This window comes from Aquila chrysaetos, chromosome Z (genome assembly GCF_900496995.4).
Source record: "Aquila chrysaetos chrysaetos chromosome Z, bAquChr1.4, whole genome shotgun sequence".
NCBI lineage: Eukaryota > Metazoa > Chordata > Aves > Accipitriformes > Accipitridae > Aquila > Aquila chrysaetos.
Window position 1 is genome coordinate 55,838,835 of NC_044030.1, and position 26,422 is coordinate 55,865,256.

Sequence of the window (26,422 nt, forward strand, 5' to 3'; positions counted from 1 at the left end):
ACAAGTGGGTTGGATTGTTTGTGTCATTTGTATTGCTTTTTGTGCAACGGGGTAATTGGTTATTCAGTACTGTAGAATTTCTTAAGTGTAGGCAGTAGACAAATTTGAAACTGGATTTGAATCCACTTAATTTTAACACATGCATTGTATCATGATGACTATAGATGGAAGGAAAACTGGTGATCCTTGTCAGGTGCTCAGGTAAGTGGTATGTTTTACAAGTGGGGTGACTTTTACAACAGTATTATTCAAAGTATGGACAAAAAAAACCACATAAAAAACAAGGAATCATTGCTTTACTGTGTAAAAAGTAACCAGCCAAGCAAGATGGTCATCAGACAAGCAGCCTCTTGTTTTCACCCAGTTATTCTCATCTCAGTGACAAGAAACAGAATGTGAAACATTGAGTTCCATTCTTCCTAAGCCAGGTACATGCACAGATAATGGATACCCCTAGCAGCTGCCAGCTAATTACATGTGATGCTAAATACTTAATCGAACTACTTCTCCGAAGCCCATGTTATATATTGACAGGGGAACAACAGCTGATGATTTTTCTTGCTACTTAGTATTTTAAAAATTCCAAAGCTGCAAACCCACAAACTGTTGTTACAACTAAACTTTTTTTTACAATGAACCCAATTCATTGGTTTCACAGTTGATAACAGAGAATTTGCAGCCTCCACGTTATATCAAAATAATGCTGTCTATCTAATTCCAGACACTGGGCTCAGAATCCCATGTAACTTTCTATAAGCAACGCTAATTTGCTCTACTATCTATTTAGGTGTTTAATAGTTATTTTATATAAACATGATAAATAATTTTTAAAAATATAAACAAACTGAAATCTCATAAACTTTATTTAGGAAGTTAATACATTTGCTGTTTTGAGATGGGAAATTTCAAGGTCTGTTACCACCTAAAAAATTTCCCTACTTAATCTAAATATTTCAAGGGAATAAAAATCATCTTCCAGTGGGGGGGGGGGGGGGGGGGGGGGGGGGGGGGGGGGGGGGGGGGGGGGGGGGGGGGGGGGGGGGGGGGGATGTTAAAATAAAAAAATCTCTCCATTTTCTCTCTAATTCCCACGTCTTACGTAAGGCAAAGTTCTTCTTCCACTTTATGGAGAGAACATTATACACTACCAAATGATTGCTCAGTTTCAAGCACAATGATAACCCTTTCAAGACTGCTGACAAACCACTATACTCTTTGATTATAGCTACTTTTTTACAATTAGAATTCCTATTCTTATTATATTCACTGCTGTAACTACAAATATTCTTATTTCTAACTTTTCTGATAATTTTCAGCAAGAAGTGTGGCTAATTGTCTCCTCTCTTAATTTGAGCATAACTGTCTCTCCACCTCTCATGGAAGTTTTATACATTACTCCCATTTTTCACACTAAAAGTTTGCACTTCATTGTAATTTTCTGTATCTGTTATGTTTCCTAGACATAGAACATAACTCGGAAACATGTCAGTTCTGTCAATGGTATACATAACTTGTGCAAAGGTAGCAAGACTCTTCCACTCATGCTGAGCTCTGCATCACCCGGCCAGATTTTGACCAGTCTTTGTCAACTGCTCATCACACTGAAAGTCCTATTCATGCTACCCCAGAAGACCCTGTCAGGGCCTAGCTGAATCTCTTTTAACCCATTTACTTTATTGCCATATTTGTTCTTAAATCATACAACGTTAGCGTCAGTCTGAGTATGCTTTCCCTTCTTCACCTTTTTTGTCTGTGAATTTTGTCTAAAACTAATATTAAAACACCACCCATTTTTATCCCACCATACTCATAACCCTATTACTATTTCCTATGCTACTGGGATTCTCTGAATACCTTCACATGAAATCATGTTTTAAAGAATTCCACAACCCCCACTGTGTAACTATCTTTCCTCATTTTTCCACTTCATAAAGGAAGATGAACAGGTATTGGCACACATTCTACACTAGCAAATCCATAAAATAATGTTCTAGCCATGGCAATCAAGAAGTAAGAGTAAAGTTGCCCACGGCAAAAATTTTAGGCAATCTGGAGATCAGATTTGTCTCCATCCTGTATCTACTGAACTCCTGAAAAAGAATTCCTGAATCTAAATCACCTGTTTTGTTTTGAATTTCACCATAGATCCATTTCACTCTACTCCTCTTACAACCTAAATAAACTGCCAGGTCCAATCTCACCCTCCTGATCTATTTAATTTTGGCTGTCTAAGCGTTCTCTCTTCAACAGTCTGGTCTCTTTTTCTTGACATTATCATGAAGACAGAACCATCTTCTCTTTCTGTAGTATATATTCCTCTTTATTTTATGACTGACCAACCTGGCAAGGCATTTTATGATTTATAAAACACATTACTAAACAGGAGGGTTTTTTAACTTAATGTATTCTTTGTCATTTCCAGTCTTCAGAAGAGCTAGGAAGTAAAGACCAGATGGAATGTCACAGAAAACATCACAAGCTGATATGTAAATTATGTTTGTATTATACTGGAAGATTACACTGTGCCCCTTTCAACAGAAAGTAAAAACTCCGATTCTTTATAGAGAAAAGAATTCAGACCTCCACCATCAGATATAAAAGGTGACCAAAATGAGCACAATTTTTAAAAAATACTACTTTCTAAAGTAAAATATTAAATATATTCTCCACATATCTTAACTCCTTTTCTCTAAAATAATAAAATAAGAATATATTAGTCCAATTATTATTATATTTGAAATATCCATAATGACATGAAAATTATTACTTTGGGCCTGTTTAATAAACAGTTTCACATATTCATTATTAATATTCTTCAAAAAGATTTACATCATCTTAACACTTAAAAAAATTCCAATCAACACCACTGTTTTTCATGAGTCAGGGTAAACAGCACAAAGAGTAAGCACTGCTTTCAGATACTTAATAAACCCAGAATTATTTTCCAAAATATTAAATATCATATTCACATCTTTTATTTATAAATTTATAACGTAAATTGAAGCATTATCTATATTTTACCCATGGTTCTAATACAAATACTAAAAGTCTAACATCTGTACTATTAACAAAAACCTGGTTTATGCTAGGCATTAACTTCCAACAGCAGTTCAATACTTGAACAACATGACAAGATTCCTCAAATTATTACACAAAACAAAAATAAATTCTCTTTAGTCAGGGCCTATACCCCTGAAATAATAATTAAAATAGAAGAAAATATTTAACAACAAATTGCAGAGGGAATAAATTTTTAATACTAATAAGCAGTTCACAGATACCATTATCAAACATACCAAGAATAAACCGAATTAATAAATTAAGCAAATCATCAATCACAGCAATGGTTCTCCTTGGCAATAAGACTTTTTTTTTCTAAGAAACTGTGATGTGAAATGAGGTACCATCTTCAAGATTTCTTTCCCCTCAGAATAAAATGCAAAGGAAAAGTTGCAGTAAAGATTCTGCCTCATAGCAAGTAATTTTAAGACTCTATTCCCCTTTCCAGCAAATCTTTCCTCCTCATATTGCACTCTCTTCTCCCCGCATATTGTTCTGTTTCAGAGTTAAGTTTTCTTAATTCCTTTTTCTCCTTCAAATTATTTCCTCTCTTTAGCATTTTTTTGCAAGCAAAAAATCATCTATAAAGCAAACATGTATTACACAAATATATACATACATAAACACACAAACAGCCATAGTCCTCATTTTGCAAATAGTTATCAGACACTTTTCCTGTCTTTCATATGAGGCAGTCAATGGAGGAATCAGTATACATAATATAAAACTGTAAACTTCTTTGCATGCCTCTTGGAAGTGAAACTGCACAGAGTGTAATAAGAAATGGAGGTTAATCTATGTCTAAACACTGGAGAAAGTTTCAAATTCCATAAAGACTGCCATAGCAGTCAGATTTAACTGCTGCCTACAAGTTCTCATCACGCCTCTCAGGTGGAAGTGGTTGTCTTCTTACAATTCAGACAAAATATGCTGCCTATAGTGCTTCTTAATAAAGTATTTTTCAATTCTCCATAAGACCACTGTGGCTGTCTTGAAGAACTACATGTGTACCCAGTAAAATTAAAAACCATGTATTACTACTGTACATGCCAAGGTATTTGGTTTTACTCAGGAAGCACTTGTCAACTCAGTTTAAATTTTTTAAGAGCAGACAAGTTCTTTACTATCTGTATCCTAAGATTCAACTCATCTTCCACTTTTTTGAAGAAAATATTATACTAATATTACATTAACATGACATACATTTTACTGACATAGGAACAGCATTAGCATAAATTATTGCAGCATTCCTCCAGTAAAAGCACATGTGTAACAACAAATGAATCTTCAACTGTCTTTTATTCAACTTTTTTTTGGCACTGCATTTCTTAACAATATGGGCCAATGTGGTCCAGAAAATGAAGTCATATCCACAGCTATTTCTTCAAAAGATGAAGTGGTCAGTGTTTAATGATTTTGTTTATTCAGAAGTGTAAACAAGTATCTGTAAACTAGAAAAGCATTTATCATATTATCAACTCATACCTCCTTCAAAATACTTAAAGAAAAAAAGTTTTCTCAGCTTCCCTAAGGACTTCAGGGTCTAAGTACATGTCTCTGCTACTTGGAATTTTACAATGTGTAGTGACTTTTTTCTTTAAATAGCACTTTTAAAATTCCTAAGAATCCAAAATAATTTTTATGCAATCACTGTTTAATTTAAATTTGTCCTATCATCTTAGAACATTTTGGAATTACCTATCTTTACATCCATTTTTAATAAAGATATCCTTCTTATGGCTGAGACGACTTTCTTAGTATGTCTAATTCTATCAAAGCAGCAATTTCAAAATATTTAATTATTCAATTCAAAACATAGACTTGCATTACTACAACAGGTGGTGTTTATCTTCTCTGTCTAAATGCAAGCGATCCACTATACAAGAAAAGCAGGTAAACATAAGGCAATGACCTAAGAACCAGCAGCTGACCAATTTACCACCTTCTTAGTTTAAATACCTGATGTTGCACAGGTCTTTGTCTTTTGTATGGGTATAAAAATAACCAATAATGTTTTATGGAATTACCAGCTACAGAATATTCCATCTAAGGTTGGATGACTAGAAACTGCCAGAAACCAAACTAAGCAAATCTATATGTACAACATTAAAACTACTTGTCTCTCTATTAAGGGTGTTCAATCAAAAATCTAAGATTATTGAGAAAGGACAGCAGAAGCTTCATATTTAGGAAGTACCTTTAACACTGCATCTTATCTCCTACTGGGCCTACTGAGTTAACATTAGAGAATATGACTGTGATTCAAAAAAGCAATTAAATGCACATTTAATACAAAACATGTTAGGCAGTTCCAAAGGACAACTGAACCAAAGAAACTGATTTGAAAGAGGCCTTACAGAAGCTCCCTCAAATAGTCTTGGGGTTCCCAACTCATTAAACTTCTCATATTGAATCACTGCAATCTTTTTCTATTGAACTCAAATAAGCCTGATGTACTTATTAGTCTTTTCCTTTAAAATAAAAGGATTCATTACTGAGATGTTCTTTACATCACAAATCTCACGTATTTCATGGCATTCTCAGCTTAAAAAAACCCACAAAACTACCAGCATAGCTTTTCAGTAAAGCTTATCACTGTGAAGCAAATGTACCCCATCTGTGTGGTTTAGTCAGCTGAAACAAACAGATAAAAGAAATAATCTTTCATAAAAATTTAAACTTGCCATGACTTCGGCTCCCCAAAATGGAGATAATTAATACTGTAGAGATCCATGTCTTCAGTGTGCCATGCAAATGTTGTTTTCCACATGCCAAAATATAGATATGGTGTATTTACACCCTCAATAGAAATTCCACACTCTTCTCCTACAACATCTAATATTGTATTAAGATGGGCAATATTCCATTCCTCGATACCCTAAAAAAGATACATAATAAATGTATTAGAAGATTTATAAAGTAATGCAATTTTATATAATAGTCTCAGTAAAAAGATACACACCTGACCTAGCCCTTCAAAAGACTGTATATTAATACAAATTTGTAAGCATTTTAGAAGACAGTTGAAGCTACCCAAAGAAAAATTCTCTTGACCTTAGTAAGATTTAGATCAGGTTCTAAGCTTAAGATGTTCAAAGAGAACACAAAGACGTTCATATCTGCTTAACACAATACATCAAATCTAACATGGGACAAAACACCATACAGAATAGAAATAATAGCTGTAGACAAAATCTTTGATGAGTTCATAGCTAGAAGCCACTAAGTTTCACTGGGCCTATCTATGTTTTTTAATTACTCACAAAGTAATACTAAATAGTATTAAAAATTATTTAAAAGTTTAATTTACATGGGTAAATTTACCATTTCTCTGAAAAGTATAAAACCTAAAAACATTACATCACTTCAAAGGTATTTCTAACCATAATGATGTACCACAAAAGAAATCTATTGATTTCATGGGATTTCAGCTGTTTCCTTATATTATTGCCTATAAAATTTGTATATTAAAAGACACCCAGAAAGCCATGCATGTAGTTTTTGTTGTACTTCAGATTCATCCACAAAGTGCAATTCTAATTTCAGGTAATGTAAGAGTCAGTACAACCCAGATCAAAGCTACAAAACTGAAGAGATTAGACTTCATGGTAACAGCAATTATTAGCACCTGCAGGGAAGATATTAGCTGCTGCTCAAACAGTCAGAAAAACAAGAAATACAATCAAAACTATTACAAGCTCAATTCACACAAGTTTCTTTATTGGGAAGACAGCCCCTAAACATGCCCTTAACCATGACCTGCTCTGCAACCCCCATCACTGAACTCTATATGGTTCTGGTAATCTTACTCAAATTTGGGTAACAAATTGATGGCAGACTGCAGTCCTGATGCACTTGATTAAGACTAAGAAACATGGTGACATTAAATAGCTGGGCAGGTGGTGAAGTAAAAACACAGGTTAAAGCAAGAAGTAATGAACATTTAATACTCTCACATTTCATTTCCTTGGTTTTTTGAGATTTTACATCAAGCACGTTACGTATACAGCAACTAGAATTGATATACAAGATGGTAACTTCTGTATGAAGTTCAGCCTTCTCATTGAACAAGCACTTCTGACTGCCTGCTATGACTATTTCACTTAGTAAGTAAAAATATCTGTAAGTTATCTGGGACTTTTACAAAGCAATAAAGGAATCTTACAGAATTAGTTCCTTCCAGACAGCAATTTTTGTCTTTTTTTGAAATTGGAAGCTTTGGCTTTGATGCATTTGTGTGACATAAAGGCACTTGAAATTTAAAAATTAAAAAAAAAAAAAAAAAAAAAAATTTAATATGATGACCATTATCAAAGAAAAAAAACTAAACACCAATATGAAGTCAAATAGTAGATGCTGGTCAAATTTGCACCTTCCAAATCTAAAAATCATAATCATCAGCAAGGTAGTAGAGCTGCAAAATATAAAATTTGTTTGAAGAAACAATTTTAACTAATTATTCCTCAAATTAATTTACAGACTTTATTTCTTTCAAACCACATAAGATTTATCTTTGTTCACAAATTGTGCAGAATTTGGAGAAAAAAATTAATACAGCAAAGTAAGAGCAATGACTCAACCATGTAGGCACAGAGACACATACCGGCTTAGAAGACAACAATAAATACACCAGATAAAAATCAACTGTTAATCTAGGCAGTATACTCTTTCTAACAGTAGCCAAAAGCAGACAAAAAACAGTGTAAGCAAAGCAGTATTTCCCCAGAACACCCTTCCAGCCTGCACCAATTTGCAGACTGAAGGTTTCTACAGCCAGAAGTGTTACCCTTCTACTTATCAGTACCCCGTGGGCTTTTTACCAATTTATTCATCCAGTCACCCTCTTTAATCCATGTAAGCTCCTAGCAACCATAACATCCTGAAATCTTACTCTTCTCTTACTAAGAATTAAGTGACAGACAGTTAAGAGAGTAAATTATCTTTTTCTTTTTTACCACATCTTTTCACTTTCTGTTAAGTCAAGTCACAACTAGTCACCAAGCAAACTGCTAGTGGTTTGTCTGTAAAACAAAAGCAAATCCTCCCATGGAGAACAATCCTAGGAGAAAAAGCTTGCTTCAAAATACCAAACATACAAAATACACAACCCATAACCTCTACACTCAAGATTCATGAGCTATTTCCATTTCCTAAAGACTATTTTGGACAAGTAGCCTTAGCTCAAAAGGAAATGTTCTCTGAAACCGGCTGAAACACTAAAATCACGCTGACTCATTTTAACTCTTCCTACATTCCTTGAACTTAAAAAAAAAAAAAAAAAAAAAAAAAAAAAACCAATCTGTTTTATATTTATGCCTAGATTGTTACAAGTAATTATTACAGATTATTGTTTAAGCTGTTACTTTCCCCTCACAGATATATCTTTTTTAATATTCCAAAACATTGAGTAAAATGCTTAGATGAATTTTTCAGTAAAATATCCATTCTAACTTTTCCAATAGTTGCATAACTGTTTTTAAACTTTACAGTTGCAATGCACACTAAAAAGATCATAGAAGCTGCAAAAGAGCAGTTTAACAGGTCAATACATAACAATAATTCTCAAAATTAATGTATACCTTAGCAGGGTGTGCTATATTTAATAACCAGTATTAGAACACCAGTACACACATTACTTGACTATCAGGTATAGCTGCTAGTTTCTTACAAATACAAAAACCCATTTAGACATTATAATCTATTCAATGTTAGGAAAATATCAAATATTTACTCTGCTCAGAATATCACATTCTGTATCAGAATATTTAACAACTTCAAAGGAATGTGTAAAGGAAGTATTTCTAATTTTTCCACATTTTTGATAGCAAATTCTTTACAGAATACCTGTCATCTTTGACAACTGTACCACACTATCCAACATCAGGAAAAAAGATTAAAAAATAACGTATTTTTCTTTCTTTACTATAACAAATACAGGCTTGAAACATCTCACCATCTATTGTCATTGCTACGCACATTAGACTTACCTGGTATTTCTTCAGAGAAATATTGTAAGGTACATAGTAGTTTATATAGAAGACGACTATACCAATCTTCACTAATTTTGAACGTGATTCAAACTTCCTGTAAATTACTATCAAGAGGTTTTATGACTCTTTTAACAGCCTTTGAACCACCTTTTAATGCAATGTGGAGATAAAATGGGACACTTCACAAGCAGCTCTCAAATATCTGAACACTTGCACAGTTTAGAAGGAGCTGACCCATTCTGTTCTCAAAGACACAAAATAAAATGTAGCTTTCAGTATACTGGTAAAAAGTAAACCTCAAGGTCGTAAGCACTAACCTCTTTGCAGATAAAGTAGGCTCCAAATGAAATTATTTTTCATTCATTTCCTTTTTTTAAAGTACTTAGAATAGTGACATGATACTAACCTTTGCACTTTACTTAAACAAATCAGCCAACAGTGTGATGTATTCCATTTTTATGAACATGATTTCTGTATGTATACATTAATACACACATACTTTTTCAGTCTTTAATTTTTCCTGTGATTATCTTATGGATTCATTTCAATATTAACCTGTCAAACAAGACATCTGTTCTACAACTAGGACTAAAAAGCCCCTATGACTGACTGTAACAGCTCAAATAACAAAGAAGAGTAAAAAAACTAATTAAGAGACACAGTGAAAAGGAGCAGAAGAAACATACAGAAGAATTTGTGCTTTGTCACCCAGTCCTCCCTCCACACACCCACTCACTCACAACAATAAATGTAATAAAAAACCCTCCAGGTTTTTATTGCTTCCTCAAAGTGCATAAAATAGAGACAGAAAAATGCTATGAACAGAATCTCTGCACCATAAGCACACAGGTTAGGAAATACAATCACCCTCACTTGATCTGTTTTTTCTTCTCAGTATCTTTTCAGATACAACCACTGCTTTGCAGCACCCTTTCAAAGGGTGGGAAAAAAAACAGAAGCAAGTAGATTCTCTTCAGAAATGCACACTACAAACATGTAAGTGAAGGAATGCTCACATTGATCTCAACTATGAGGAGATCATAGAGAAGGGACATCTGACAGAATCATAGAATCATTTAGGTTGGAAAAGACCCTTAGGATCATCAAGTACAACTGTTAACCTAGCGCTGCTGAGTCCACCACTAAACCATGTCTGTAAGCACCACATCTACACATCTTTTAAATACCCCCAGGGATGATGACTCAACCACTTCCCTGGGCAGCCTGTTCCAATGCTTGACAACCCTTTGGTGAATAAATTTTTCCCAATATCCAATCTAAACCTCCTCTGGCACAACTTGAGGCCATTTTCTCTTGTCCTATCACTTGTTACTTGGGAGAAGAGACCAACACCCACCTCACTACAACCTCCTTTCAGGTTGTAGAGAGCGATAAGGTCTCCCCTGAGTCTCCTTTTCTCCAGGCTAAACAACCCCAGTTCCCTCAGCCGCTCCTCATAAGACTTGTGCTCTAGACCCTTCACCAGCTTCGTTGCCCTTGTTTGGACAAGCTCCAGCACCTCAGTGTCTTTCCTGTAGTGAGGGGCCCAAAACTGAACACAGACCTCAATATGCGGCCTCACCAGTGCCGAGTACAAAGGGACGATCACTTCCCTAGTCCTGCTGGCCACACTATTTCTGGTATAAGCCAGGATACTATTGGCCTTTCTGGCCAGCTGTAGACCAACACCCCCAGGTCCTTTTCTGCCAGGCAGCTTTCCCGCCACTCTTCCTTCCCCAAGCCTGTAGCGTTGCATGGGGTTGTTGTGACCCAAGTGCAGAACCCAACACTTGGCCTTGTTGAACCTCATACAACTGGCCTTGGCCCATCAATCCAGCCTGTCCAGATCCCTCTGTAGATCCTTCCTACCCTCCAGCAGATCAACACTCCTGTCCAACTTGGTGTCATCTGCAAACTTACTGATGGTGCACTCAATCCCCCTATACAGATCATTGATAAAGATATTAAACAGAACTGGTCCCAATACTGAGCCCTGGGGAACACCACTTGTGACCAGCCACCAACTGGATTTAACTCCATTCACCACCACTTTTCGGGCCTGGCCATCCAGCAAGTTTTTAACCCAGTGAAGAGTACACCCGTCCAAGCCATGAGCAGCCAGTTTCTCCAGGAGAATGCTGTGGGAAATGGTGTCATAGGCTTTAGTAAAGTCCAGGTAGACAACATCCACAGCCTTTCCCTCATCCACTAAGTGGGTCACATAATCACATGCTGAAACATGCAGAACTTTCTACATTTAAAAAAAATGATGAGTCCATGTCCCCTCATTAAGCTACCCAGTGACATCCTGTACATACTTGTAGTGGGTTGACCCTGGCTGGATGCCAGGTGCCCACCAAAGCCACTCTGTCACTTCCCCTCCTCAGCTGGACAGGGGAGAGAATATATAATGAAAATCTTGTGGGTCAAGATAAGGACAGGGAAATTACTATCATGGGCAAAACAGACTCGACTTGGGGAAAATTAGTTTAATTTATTACCAATCACATCAGAGTAGGATAATGAGAAATAAAACTGAATCTTAAAACAACTTCCCTCCACCCCTCCCTTCCTCATGGGCTCAACTTCACTCCCAATTTTCTCTACCTGCTCCCCCTGCAGTGGCGCAGCAGGACAGTGAATGGACACTGCAGTCGGTTCATCACACATTATTTCTGCTGCTCCTTCCTCCTCAGGGGGAAGACTCCTCACACTCTTCCCCTGCTCCAGCATGGGATTCCTCCCACGGGAGACAGTTCTCCACAAAATTCTCCAGTGTGAGTCCTTGCTATGGGGTCCAGTTCTTCACAGACTGCTCCAGCATAGGTCCCCCACAGGGTCACAAGTCCTGCCAGAAAACCGGCTCTGTGAGCTCCTCTCTCCACAGATCCGCAGGTCCTGCCAGGAGCCTGCTCCAGCGCAGGCCTCCCACGGGGTCACAGCCTCCTTCGGGCATCCACCTGCTCCGGCGTGGGGTCCTCCCCGGGCTGCAGGTGGATATCTGCTCCACCATGGACCTCCATGGGTTGCAGGGGGACAGCCTGCCTCACCATGGTCTTTACCGTGGGCTGCAGGGGAATCTGTGCTCCGGCACCTGGAGCACCTCCTCCCCCTCCTTCTTCACTGACCTGGGTGTCTGCAGGGTTGTTTCCCTCACATATTCTCACTATTCTCTCTGGGTGCAGTTGCTGCTGTGCAGCAGGTTTTTCCCACTTCTTAAATCTGTTATCCCAGAGGCACTACCACTGTTGCTGATGGGCTCGGCCTTGGCCAGCAGTGGGTCCGTCTTGGAGCCAGCTGGCATTGGCTCTATCAGACGTGGAGGAAGCTTCTAGCAGCTTCTCACAGAAGTCTCCCCTGTAGTAGACCTCCCGCTACCAAAACCTTGCCTTGCAAACCCAATACAATACTGTAAAGGATGGCATACAAGATATATACTTATGGTATTTTGCAAAAGACAAACTGTAGGACTACCTCAGCAAGGATGGAGAAATCCACAATCTCTCTGGGCAACCTGTGCCAGGGCAGTCACCCTCACAGTAAAAAAGTACTTCCTGATATTCAGGAGTAATCTCCTGTGTTTCAGTTTGTGCCCACTGCCTCTGGTCCTGTCACTGCGCACAGCTGATAAAAGCCTGGCTCCATCCTCTTTGCACTCTCCCTGCAGGTATTTATATAGACTGATAAGGTCCCCCTGAGCCTTCTCTTCCCTAGGCTGAACCATCACAACGCTCTCAGCTTTCCCTCATGAGACATGCTCCAGTCCCTTCAATGTCTTACTGGCCCTTTGGCAGGCTCTCTCCAGTAGCTCTGTGTCTCTGGGCACAGCACTCCAGGTGTGGCCTCACCAGTGCTGAATACAAAAGGGAAGGATCACCTCCCTTGACCTGCTGGCAGCACTCCTCCTAATGCAGCCCAGGACATTGTTAGCCACCTTTGCTGCACGAACACATTGCTGGCTCATGCTCAGCGTGGTGTCCCCCAGGGCCTCCAAAGGACTTTTCTGGTAAGCAGCTTTCCAGCCTACCCAGAAGGTAGCCCATATACCTGGGGTTTTTCCTCGCCAGGTGCAGCACTTTGTACTTCCCCTTGTTCAGCTTCATGAAGTTCCTGTCAGCCTGTTCCTCCAGTCTGCCAAGGTCCCTCTGGATGGCAGCAAGACCTGCCGGCATATCAGCTGATCCTCCCAGTTCTGTATCGTCTGCAAACTCTGCCCCATCATCCAAATCATTAATGAAGACTTTAAACAGGACTGGACCCAGTACTGATCCCTGGAGCACACTTATATAAGTCCTTCTTGTTGCCTTTGACATCTCTGAGATTCAATCCCAGGTAGGCTTTGATGCTCCCAGTTGCATTTCTGCATACTTGGACAGTGTCTCTACATTCCTCCCAGGTTACATGTCCCTGCTTCTACCTCCTGTGTATCTCCTTTTTATGCTTGAGTTTCATCAGAAGTTTCTTGCTGATCCATGCAGACCCCTGGCATTGCCTGACTTCCTACTCATTAGGACGGACCACTCTTGACCTTAGAGGAGGTGAATACCAACCAGCTTTCTTGGGCCCTTCTTTCCTCCAGGGCCTTATCCCATGGGACGCTTCCAAGCAGACCACTGAAGAAGCCAAAGTCTGCTCTCCTGAAAGCCATGGTTGTGGTCCTGCTTTCTGTCCTGACACCCCCTCTGAAGATCCTGAACCTCACCATCTCATGGTCACTACAGACAAGGCTGCCTTTGACCTTCACATCTGCAACAAGTCCTTCCTTGTTTGTAAGTACAAGGTCCCGTAGACAACTTTGGTCAGGAAGTTGTCACTGATGCTCTCCAGAGACTCTTGGATTGCTTATGCCTGCTGCTCTCCTGCAGCCTTAGATTAAGCTACAACTCAGATGCCATCCTTAACTCATTTCATGGTCAAATCCAAACTCTACATATAATGTCAAGATACTGCTTTAAAATCAAGTTAGTTGCTCTGTCAAGGGATACAGCAGGAAATTTGAGTACATCTGTTGCTAGAGTTAATATTACATTAGAGATGTACCTACAATTTAGCAAAAATAACCAACTGTTAGCCTAGAAACTCCACTGAATCAATCACTCTTGTATTACTAACCAAATACACTCCCCACAGCTTAGACATGGAAGAAGGGAGGCATTAGCAATTGTCTTATCAGAGGGAATAAAACTAAGAGAATGAAAAGGGAAGTAAAGTGATATCTTCAAGACAGGAGCTGAAACAAGTGGTGAGAGAGAGGCAAGACAACATTTATATGCACTTCTTTCAAACCTTGTCTTTTCTCTACTGAACAGCAGATGCCATTGACAGCACTGAAGTCAGACGTGTTTTATGACCCATTATAAACATCAAATCAGTCACTTTTCTTTGGAACCTCCTTTGAAACCAGGAAGATTTTTTTCTCCCTAGTTGCTAGTCAGTCCATGTAAGGGTTTCATACGTCCTCCCCATCTGTCTCTACAAGTACAATTTCAAATTAATAAAACAAAACAAAAACAAAACAAAACAAAAAAAGAAGTTAATTTGAGCACCTTGTATCTCATACAACAAGGAAACAACTTGATTTGTAGCCTCAGTGATTGGTGGTTTGATATAAACAACAGTTGGGAGTGGCATGGAAGTGGAAGGCCTAACAGTAGTTCACCAGAACAGAGACTGTACAGAAAAAGTAGGTGAATCGCACTCTTCAATTTACTCACAGGTACAATTGCCAGAGAAGTTAATAAAAAGTTAATAAAGTTAATAAGGTTATGATATCAGAAACAAAATAAGGTTCTTCCTTCCCCTTCCTGGCAGGAACAATAACTATTTGCAACTGTTTCACAGGCTAGTCATTCACAATGTAAGCTGGCTCAAGTTGGCATTACATTCATGATAACTCATAACGAAGACAGCTCGCTTGAAATGGCACAATAAAAAATAAATAATCACTTCTCAGTTAAACTTCCTAAACAATCATAACTCTTAGGTGTTCATAATCAATTCACGAATCAGTTTAATGACTGCAGCTAATGAGACTAGTGCTTTATTATTGACATTATAAACATCTTCAGGAATATTAATTTTCACTCAAGTCCAGATGACCTTATAACAACAAAAAGACAGAACCTTGAACATATATCTTATAGTGTTTATAATCTTAATATAAATAATGTTCCTTACAATCTGTTCCTTAGTGCAATGCTTTTTCTTGAGTCACCTGCATTGTCATTCTCCTACAAAGCACTGTAATTAAATGTAACAGCAATTAAAATGCACACAGCACAGAATAATATTTCAAGTAAACATTCAACTATCTTAAATTTATTTTCTGTAAAGCTCTATGCAGTGTACAGAACACTTGTTCTCATAGGTTAATTCCTTATTCATAAAGATTTAATCTGTGTTCAAAACTGTCAAACAACGATAAATACATTATAAATACACAACAGATATTCTGCACTAATCCAAATATCACAAGGGTAAACTTTGAATTGTTGATGGTAGTTGTCAAGTTTCAAAGCATGCATTTATAGCTTTGTTCCTCTTCATTTTTTTTTTTTGCTGTTCCATATAACACAGGCTTTATAACTCTTTATAACTTTGCCCCATCTTCCAAACCCCTCAGAATCTGCCATCCTCTGATCTAAGAAAAACAAACAATACTACAAGACCTATGGTCTCTCTGGCACAGTGCCAGCAAGGTGCTGGATTCCACAAATAACAATATTGTTTCTTTAAATAATCTAAATAGTAAAAATTAAGGCTTCATCATGCTTCAGATACAGATGTCTCAATGTAAAATTGAACACCACCATGTGGAAAAGAAAATGTAATTGGTAAACTTGAAAACTAAAAAATATGGACTTGCAGCACAGCAGCACTTCTCACTAATTTTGATGGCCCAAGTACACATATACATCACACTTCCACTAAGTTCCAGGTGTTTTTCTATTTGCAATTCTGCCAGATAGTTACCTTTCTGTTAAATGCAACATATGTAAACACACTGCTTTCTATAAAATGCATTTTGTAAAAAGCATTTGGGTTTATTGCAAATGGGCTGTTATGACAAATTAATCCCACCATCCCCTTTGCGCTGTATGTTGCCCAAAACGTCAGCTACTTGTATTCATCTCCTTTCCCCAAATAACGACAATCCTCAAGCAAACTGAATGAAGACATAAGAACAACCTCTAATTCCAAATAGAATCAGAAAGGTCCTTTCTTAGCACTGTCTTCAGACATAAAACATGAAAAAGATTAGTTGTGCAAGTACACCATCTGCTGGCCAAAAATTAACTTCGGCAAAAATATTCTAAAAGAACACATTTTGATCAGTGGCATCCATAAATTTCTCACCAGCGGTTTGGTACCAGGGGTTTTTCCTTCTTTTCCTGTAAACCCCACTGGGCTGTACGCTGTGACATGGCTGTCACATTTACTGGTCAGCCTGTTGACACTCTTTCCTCAGTGTCTATTCGTTTCACTAACATTTCTCCTTTGTTATTTATTTATTTTTAAATAATAGCCATTTAATCATAGCCACTGCCTGCAACTTTCAGTGCTTTCTTCGCACTAACATCTGAGTTAGGATTGCTGAATGCTGCTCTTCTCACTTCACCCTTTGCTTTGTTGACCTCCCTTCCTCAGCCTCCCAACCTAATGAGAGTGCAATTCCATGAGAAGGAAATCTCTGACCTTCTCTTTGACCAGTTAGCACTTCAAAATCAGATATTACTGCATTCTCTTTTCTTTGGAAATGCTGCTCATGCAACAGTAACCTTAAGATACGAAAGACCAAAGAAAAACACAATCAAAACAAAGTCTACATTTGTAAAAAGCTACACCAGAAGGCATTACCTGCCAACATTAAAGAAAACAAAAAATATCAGCAAAGAAAAAGGGAAAGCTTCTGTTTCTTGAAAGAAACACTGCTTTCCTGTGCCCCATTTTGGTCTCCACAAAGCAACAGCCATCTAGAATGTCTCTTCACCAGAACACCCCAAATCAGAATCTTCAATTATTTTCTAAATCATTTTTATACAGCTGTTTGGACACAAAAAAAGAATTTGGACTTGCTGCTTTCTCTGAACAATAGACCATTGGACATTTATAGTTCTCTTTCAAAGATCACATAACCTAGTGCAAAAATTGAATTGCCTTAAGCCACCTTGGCTGACCGTATTTATCTTTGAACAGAGTCTTCAAGTAATTTGTCTTCTATGAAGAAATACGAAACATTAGCAGAGTCTCAGCCCATCTGCCACAGAGAAATCCTACTTTTTTTTTTTTTTTGAATGATTGGAGAAGGCAGTTACATAGAACATGAAATAACTCAAGAACTCCACACATGGTAGATTCTTTTAGAGAAAAGTTTGCCCTGTGTTTTTTAAAACCTCAAATCTTTTCTGAAATGCTAATATTTCTTCTGTTAGTCTCATTACTTAAATAATCCTTTCAAAATCTAGCTCCTATAGCTACTCACATAGCCTAATTGATATCAAAGGATATTCTGTAAATCTTCAGATAATGAGATGTGTCAAGAGTCCATTTTTATCCATGGAGATCTTACCAAGTAACCAGCAAAATCCATTTACTTAGGAAGTTTCCATTTCATCTCTTTTAATTCAGAGGTACACAGGAAGTATAAGCACATTTCCAGGAAACTGCAGGCATTCCAAGCATGTATAAAGTACAGCTATCAATTTTCCTCAGTGAGAGAGAAATAAAGGATTTAATCTTTTAATTTAAAAGTTATTTAAATATCACTAGATTTCCAAAGAGGTACACAGATAACATGCATACTGAAATGTTAATAAACAAATAAATAAATAGGAAGGAATCTCAAAGTTCTGGAGAGTTCAAAGTGAAGAAAGGAAAGAGTCTTATGATGAGAAAAAGTAGCAATAGCCTACTGTCTAAGGACAGAACTGTCTGACTCTTGCAGATGTAGGGTTAATTTCAGCCTTGCTTGGGAGTCTTTAAAGTAAGTAACACAAAGTTTTCAACAGAAAGACAGATTCTCAGTCACAAAGCAAGAATGTATCCTCCAAATACAGTACCCTTTAAATGAGGGCTGGAAGAGATAAACTTCATAAAAAGCTATGCATACTTCATCATAAATGCTCCCATTGATATCTGCTCCATAAATTGGTGCCACAAAAGTCAAGTTCTTCCAGTATTTACGCTCCAGATCTTCATAATCTATGTATCTTGGGGTGCAGTATCTGCAGAGGAAGAGGTAGGCAAAGGTTCAGCATAGTCTTTCAACAACCACCTTCACAATGGACTATGCCTCTGATCCTCCAAACTTAATGCTAAGAGATCACTTCATTTCAAATTCACTGAAATAGAGGAATTATTAGTTGTCCTGAATTCTTAGTTTCATGATTCACCACAGCATATAATGTCCTACCTGACAGCTACAGTAACTGAAGTCGTACACCTACCTATGTACATTTTCTTCAGTCTTCAGCAGCTAAACAGCACATCTACTGACTGTCCTCAGGCTGAGGCCCTCCCTTTTGTTTCTCTTCCATAAAAAAGACATAATGAAAAAGCCACTTAATTGACAAGTATTTGTTATTTTCCTGCCTCACTACCAGCTCAGCAGAGACACAGAGGTAGGTCCTGCACAAGCCTGTCTCAGAACACCTCAAATGTACTAATTCTGCCAAGTAGCAGCCCTGTCAGGCAAAAACAGTACTTTCCTCTCTTTTTCATTCCCCAGAAAAAACTTTTGAGAAAAGGTGTAATGTTTCAAACAGTTGATACCAAAAATTCTACCATGCAGTGAAAAAAAATATTTAAGGGAATTACTCTTTTTACTCCCTTAGTGCAGCACAGGGCTCCATACTTTTATATGCGTAAATACACTTATGTATATATTGTTGGAAGGTTACTCAAACCTCATTTAAAATCTTGCGGGAACACAACACAAGCACACTACCATAGAAAACATCCATCAACAGCTTTTGCCTCAGGATCCTTTGTTAGGCCTCTGTTCTCCCATATTTAGGTCTTCAGAAAAGAAAACTTGCTCCATTACTGCAAATCTGAGAAGTAAAGTTTCATATTAGCACTGCCAACTTACTACACCTGAACTACTGGAAAGAAAATCCAAACATACAAGGATCAAGTACACAAGGTACATTTACATCATGTGATAACACAGAACAGAGACAAGCAAGTTAGCAAAACACATCTTAACCAAAGCATTCTCAGCAATGGAGTTGCTTCAATTATTTCTCATGATATGGCTCCAGAAATCAGACTGTATTTCTGCTTGTCACTGAGTAATACGGATACATAAACTCAGTTAACATAACACAAGTATCTTGATTACAGGATGCAGGTATGCCCATACTTCCCAGAGGTCAAGGTGGAGAAGCACCTTGGTTCAATGGTGAACTGTGAATCCTCAAGCAAATAAAACATGCAATGCATTAGACTGAGGGCACAAATGCTTTTAAAGGCAACTATGTTTCCATTTAAATGTTCATGACCCTTCTCTCTTTCTTAAATGAAATGAGTAACATCACCATACTTGGGAAAAGAGTTTTTAACAGAGAAGTCTTCTTCATTAAGGAACAAAATTATTTTTATGGGAGAATAGGGGCTCTCAGCTACTTAATAGTTTAAGAAATATAGACTGCATTGAGTGTCACAGGAGGTTATATGACACATTTTCTCAAGAGCAGTGATGAATATTTAGAAAGACCTACAGCTAGTAATACATAGGAGGTACTCCCAACTGTTCTTAACTTTACCGATGAAATGAACTTGTAAACTGATTTCAGTAAAAAACATGAAAACTGAAATCAGAAACACTTCTAAATTATCTTCCATGATAAAGAATATAATAAACTTAACATCATGATACATATTAAAATCTTCACAGTATTTTTGCATTATCAAACTATTTTAAGAAATTAGTGTTTATCATTTTATCACATTTAATCAAATGTAAACTATAAACATATATAAACAGGTATCATAGAAAATTACATCAGATCCCATACAGGCTTTGTATTTTATTCTCCCCTCCAACAGTTACTGAACAAATAATTTTAAGAACTACAAAATAGGTTCCCATTCCCATTTACCAGAGGAAGAAAATTTTAAGTGCGATAAGCTCAATTTTTCACAAATAATATATGGGCAGAAACATACTGATCCTTTTTAATTGAAAAAAGATCAGTTTTGCACTTTTACAATGGCATGGATATTACGGAACATTTGCTGAGGAGCCTCTTTAAAAGCTTTTCATGTCCTAGTTTTTCCTGATCTTGATAACAGGACAAGATCTTCTCTTCCTACCTCTTAATTTCTTAAATTAACTTATGAGGGAAACTTTCCTTCAAACTAGGGCTGTGTTATCTTCCTTCATTATATTCAAATACCTTTTTTCTCTAGGATCCTTTGACTCACCTTCCAGAAACTGTTTCCAGTCAGCTTTGAGGAAATGCTGAAGCAGAATTTATTCTTTTTATGTGGCCAAAAGGAATGAGGAAGAATTCTTTCTAATCACTGCCCTCTTCTTGGAATGTCCACCAATTTGAAACTTTTTAGTATAGCGCCTAGCCCTTCACAGACTTTTTTTCCCCCCTCTCTTAATATCCCATCTTGCCATAACCAGAACATAGACATTCGCTAGGTGCAGTTGAGTTCTCTTAGATTAATGCAAAAACTTCTGGGCAAGTTAAAAAGATGTTGGATTTTTTTCCAGATTACATGGTGATAGGCCATTCCAGTATCTAGGCCAAAATAAGTTACACATTAAACATTAATAGCTGTACTCAAAATAAAACTCAGGTGTAAGTCTGTATCATCTTCATTATTTTCAACATAAGCATTTGTTAGAACAGGAAAAACAGAAAAAAAAGGTAGACAGAAAGCATCGTGTCTCAGGTTTGTCAGATGCTTTCTTGCTGCGTTGGTATCAGATGATTTCAACAACTGGAACACAAGCAATGTTCATATTGTGGTACCCTTCCACAACTTAGGAGATAGGAAAACCTCTACTGAGTGAGTGAAAAAAACACCAGCTGCCTAGTACAATTCAAAGAAACCACAATATGGGAACAAATAAATATTTGTCATTCTAAGCAAGACCCCCCCATATACATACCGGTCACTGTTGGCCAGCTGCTTGAACTCCTTCACTGTCATTGGCTTTTTCTGAATGTTGTACTGCATGAAGAGCCCCGAATGGCCAGTGACAATCTGCTGAATTGGAGCAGGAATCACCAAATCTTCAATATCATTATAATGTTTCCTTGGCTTCCACTCCTTTGGTGGGATAACCTTTAAATTCAGAAATAAAAAACAGAATATCAACAGTTGCAATACCAATTCAAAACATTCAGGAAAAATCAAAAGAACCAGTCAAATATGCCCAGATGATCACTTGAACGACTCCTTACCAGATGTTTCACAATAACTGACCATGTAAGTGCTCCTAGATAATGCAGAAGCCATTCAAAATGGGCGTAGCACTACCTTAATTCACAAGCAGCAACTCATTAGTCTACAGCAATTCAATCATGTGAAACTGTGCAAACATACACATGTATGATAACAGAACAGACAAATATTTTATAATCAGAAAACCTTAAAATTCACAAACACTTCATACTCCACGATGTAAAATTGTTATCCTCAATTTAAAAAAAAACACAAAAACACCAAAAACACCAAAAACACCAAAAACACCAAAAACACCAAAAACACCAAAAACACCAAAAACACCAAAAACACCAAAAACACCAAAAACACCAAAAACACCAAAAACAGATTCATACACAAGATTGACAGTCCCCTGTCCAAATGTTATTTGGTGTAAACAGTATAAATAACTATTTCTTACTGAAAAATGAAAAAAATAGAGCTATTTTAGAGAGCTTTAGATTTTAGAGTCTGTTTGACTTACTCCCCATCAAACTGCAGGGTACAACTCTATTATAGTAAGAGTTTGCACTAATTTAGATATACTAGGTTTTGTATTAACATGATTTAAACCTCATAATTAAAGATTAAGCTATGTGCAGATTAACCATTTGTAAAGTTAACACTTTTATTTCAAATACCACAGAATTGCCCAAAGTCTACAAAAACTCCTCAGCAGATTCTAAAGTGTTGGTAATAAAGTCATTAGGAATTTCAAAGAGGCCTGTAGTTATACCAGTGTTCTTTAACAGGCTGCATAATTTTGAACATTCCTTGCATGTGTTATTTTACCTGAAAATAGAAAACTCTCTAGATTTGAAATTGCAACAGTTTTAAAACACAGCAACAGACATTTTTAATTTTTTTGTTTTTGTTTTTGTTTTGAACTTTTACTTGCCCAAAAGCTCAGTGATATATTCTTTGATCCACTCACTATATTCATTCTTTTCCATGGTGTTCAGATCAAATTTTCACAAGCATTGGCTTGGAAACTTTTAAAGTAACATACAGCAAAGTAGGATGGCTTTCGTAAACATTCATCTGCCATGCACAAATTACATTACTTGAATAATTAATTCACATCTTAAGAGGTAGCCTTTACACTAGGCTAGCTAGGCTGTTCCTCTAACAAGCATTTCAGGATTCCACACAATATTGTCCATTAGATATTTTGCTATTACATCACTCCAAGAAAGTAAAAAATTCTAAAAAATATTACAGATAGACCCTGAGATCATTTGCTACCTTTGGAAAACAATAACAAATGGGGTAAATTGTAGTGCTAATGTACTCAAATAGTCCATCCCTCAAAGAAATCTGATCATGATCATTAATGCTAGCAAGCACACACCAAAACAGAAGCATCAAGATGAAGAAAATTTATCAGATAGTAACACACTTCCATACCTAATGCTTTTATTTCAAACATAGGCGGTTTTATCCAGTTTTTTACACAGATGCAACTCCCTCATTTCATTTTTAATTCCCAGCTTCCATGGGACTTCAGATGCACAGAGACTACTTAGCAACTTTCACTGTTGTTTGCTTTTAGAGAAAAAAAATAATCTAACCATCTTGTGATTCCTACTTATTTCTTTCACACAAATCTTAAATTATATGCACATCAACAAAATACCAAATGTTGGTTTGGAAGCACAGAAGTCATGCATTCAGAATATATGCATAGTAATCAAATATGTGCACAGAGATTTCCATTTTCATGATTATTAAGTATGAACTTGTAGGTTTGCCTCAAATATATGAATACTGAAAAGCAAAATTTGCATTATCTTATTTAATTCAAGGTCAGTGTGTTTTAAGCAATAAAAATATTTTTGTGACTACAGGTTCAAAATATCTCCTTCCAGCTAACTGGAGCATGTTTATTATCGTTGTAATTAGAGTACTGGTTAGAGAAGTGAATTCTGTGGGGACTGATGTGCTAAGCATCATTTTAAAAGAAAATAAAAATAGAGTCCCTGGCCCAAAGAATCTGCATTTTCTAACAAAGGTCAGGGCAAGGACTGGAGATGTTAAAATATAACATTCAAAGCAACACAGAGCTAGTCAGTATCAGAGTTAGAAATAACAACTAGGTCTCTGAGTTTTTACCACTGACCTGTCCCACTGAAGCCTCTTTACATTCCCTTTAGTAAAAATAACCTCTACAGAGTCAGGCAAGTTAGGTTTACTCCATGGAAGCAACCTAGATCGAATTAATCAGCCAAGCTGTTCAATGTTCTAATATAAAAATGGAAAAACCTAAGGCAAGGCTTTCTCATTTATATATCTATACATATATATGTCTCAAACATCCTAAGCATATTAACACTGTGTAGTGTTACTTAGCATGACATATATATTCAGTTTTAGATTGATATATTTGTTATACCACTCAGTTTCCTCCATGGAGGCTGCACATTAGTACAACTGAGGTTATTTCAGAGTGCTATCAATGCATAAATTTCTGTTAAATCCTCTTTCATATACTGGTAATCTCCTGTTCTGCATTTGATTCTGAACAGCACTGGCTACTATTTCCATGTAGCTACTTCTGCCCCAACTCTTCTGAAAATTGTTTTTCTTGTACTTGCCAACATCTATTTTCAGTACCATGTTCCAAAATTACTTTTCTACTCGCCAAGGTGACTGCAAATTAATTTAACTATTTAGCTCTGTATAAATGCAGTTTGAATCTGCAAAACACTTTTTATTCAAGTAAATAGCAACTAATCTATCAGGGTGCCTTGTTTTTCACTTGTTCTATTGCTTTCATCCCTTCTTTTCCTTTTTAAGTATAGGATCCTCTGTAAGACTAAAATACATTATCTATGCCTAAAGCTCATTTCAGACGTTCAAAAGCCCAATGGAAATTTTTTAGCCAATTTGGTCCAGGGATGCCACAGTGTATTATCTGCTCTGGAAATGGTTTAATATTGTTTGTCTAGTACCTTAATCATTTGTTTCAGGTATACTATTAGGAACTTTTTTTATTAACATTTTATTCCCCGCACTCCCCCTCCTCCCATAATATGTGCAAGCCTTATAGCCAGTTTATCGCCATTTACATACACATATTCTTCCACAAAGGTAAGAGGTCTTCTCCCCTTACGCACATTTAACCTGAAGTGCTGGGTACACCTACTCTGCTTATGACCTCGGTTTAGAGGTTAAATTACTGTTTCTGCATATGCATACAGCTCCTCTGGTAGTCTTTATACTCTTTGCATTCATACTTGAGTCTGTACATCCTAGACTTAATACAAATTAGGTCCTCTTTAAGTTCATTTTATATTACTATCAAAACAGGAAAAAATATTTTATTCTTGTTATTTTAAATCCAGTTTCCAAAACTCAGAAAATGACCCTTTAACTTCCACAGTGTGAATTATTGGTTTGATAAGATTTGTTTTAAAAAATACTTACTTGGTTTATTTTTTATATATAAATGTAATTTTTTTGAGATATATCAAAAAATAGTAAAAATCAGAATATAAAAAGTCTCAAGACATCTGAGTAATATGAGGCAACTAACCGACAGGCTGAAAACAGCTAGAAATGCTTTAACTACTATTCTAGTATTAAGCAGAAGAAGGGGAAAGCAGACCTATGTGGTATGGTTAGAAGGGCCCTTCCTCAGTCACAATACAACTGAAACATGACTAATGTAATTAATAATTTTTAAAAGGTTTTGGTATGCTTTCTTATATCATAGACATTATTCCAGGTGTTCTGTAAACCCAGATCAGCAGATATCCCACATGCATATAAACACAGATATATAAAAATATTTTTCTGTGGTCCTGTGACTATCACATTTTAACAATCTGTACATGGAGAAGAGCCTCCCAAATGGTTTTGAAATGTGATACATGGAATGGGAATTAAATCTTAGATGTATGGCCAAAAAATGGAAACACACACATTTTCAATCATTTAAGCACTGGGATATTAACTTCAAACAAGCCAAAATACACTATGCAAAATATCACCAATCCCTGACCACATTGCCAAATTCTGCCCTTATCAGATATGTTTAATTTTAGTGACTTCAACAGAAAGAGTATGAAACTCCAAGTGCCATGAGAGTAGTGACAACCTCTGTAAATCAAATCTTGGAGTTATTTTTAAGACTCCACTAATTTCCAGTTTCTCTTAATTGCGTGTGTACAATTTGAGAGAACAGTAATTTGTAGCCAAATTTTTCCATACCTACTACCTGATAATGAGATCTAATAACCATCTCACTGAGAAATTATGTTAATGAGAGAGCAAGAAAAAAATATCATTTCCTTTTTAGGAAAAGAAAAAAAAAAGTATAGTCCAGGTAAAACTACAAAATAAATAGCTATAGTTTGATTATGGCAACACTGAAAGATTCATCCTTAAGGAAGCAGCTCATGAGCTCATCAGGAAAGAAAGTAGTTTCAATTTGTATTTAATGACATTAAAAAAAAAAGTTGCTTGAAAATTTAAAAATTAATTCAGGTCAAACAGTGTTAACTAGGGATATGCATCTAAAATTTACTACCCACTTCTCACACTAATCCTGAAAGCTGTCATATCTCTGAAGTACTTTGTCACTTAAATTACTAGAATGGACCCCCCATTCATTTTCAACACAGTTATGGGATTCTAATCTACTTCTTGCAGCATTACACCATGGTGAAGAAGAAGAAACCACAGCCTAACCTCTGTTCTTCTGTTGCCATGATTACCATTTTACAGATTGATTTTTGACTAGATTAGTGTTACAGTAAATTAAATACAGTACATGCCTGCATCCATTGCACAGCCAACATCTGCATTATACTCTTTAAAATACTGAAACACCTGGTAGATATTACTGTTGCATCTACTATTTTTAAAAAGTCAGTTTCACATATTCATGTGCCTAACCTAAAAAGATAACTACTACTTTGGCCCAT

At 36.6% G+C, this 26,422-nt stretch overlaps 1 protein-coding gene across 16 annotated transcripts in view; it reads right to left on the reverse strand.

Moving 5' to 3' along the window:
• Positions 1 to 26,422, reverse strand: part of KDM4C (lysine demethylase 4C) — a 280,297-nt gene that overhangs the window by 236,403 nt on the left and 17,472 nt on the right. For 11 of the 16 annotated variants that reach the window (XR_005931545.1, XM_030004370.2, XM_030004369.2 and 8 more), the window contains 3 exons: positions 21,178 to 21,353; positions 18,160 to 18,274; positions 5,745 to 5,938 (listed from right to left, as the gene is read on the reverse strand). Coding sequence is in view for 13 of the 16 variants with exons in the window: in XM_030004369.2 (XP_029860229.1) it covers positions 5,745 to 5,938; positions 18,160 to 18,274; positions 21,178 to 21,353 (485 nt within the window). In the remaining 3 variants the exon portion in view is untranslated. Of the gene's footprint in view, positions 1 to 1,086; positions 4,512 to 5,744; positions 5,939 to 14,337; positions 14,521 to 15,074; positions 17,758 to 18,109; positions 18,275 to 21,177; positions 21,354 to 26,422 lie in introns of those variants that run through there. The other 5 variants (XM_030004375.2, XR_005931546.1, XR_003921918.2 and 2 more) reach the window with 5 other exon arrangements.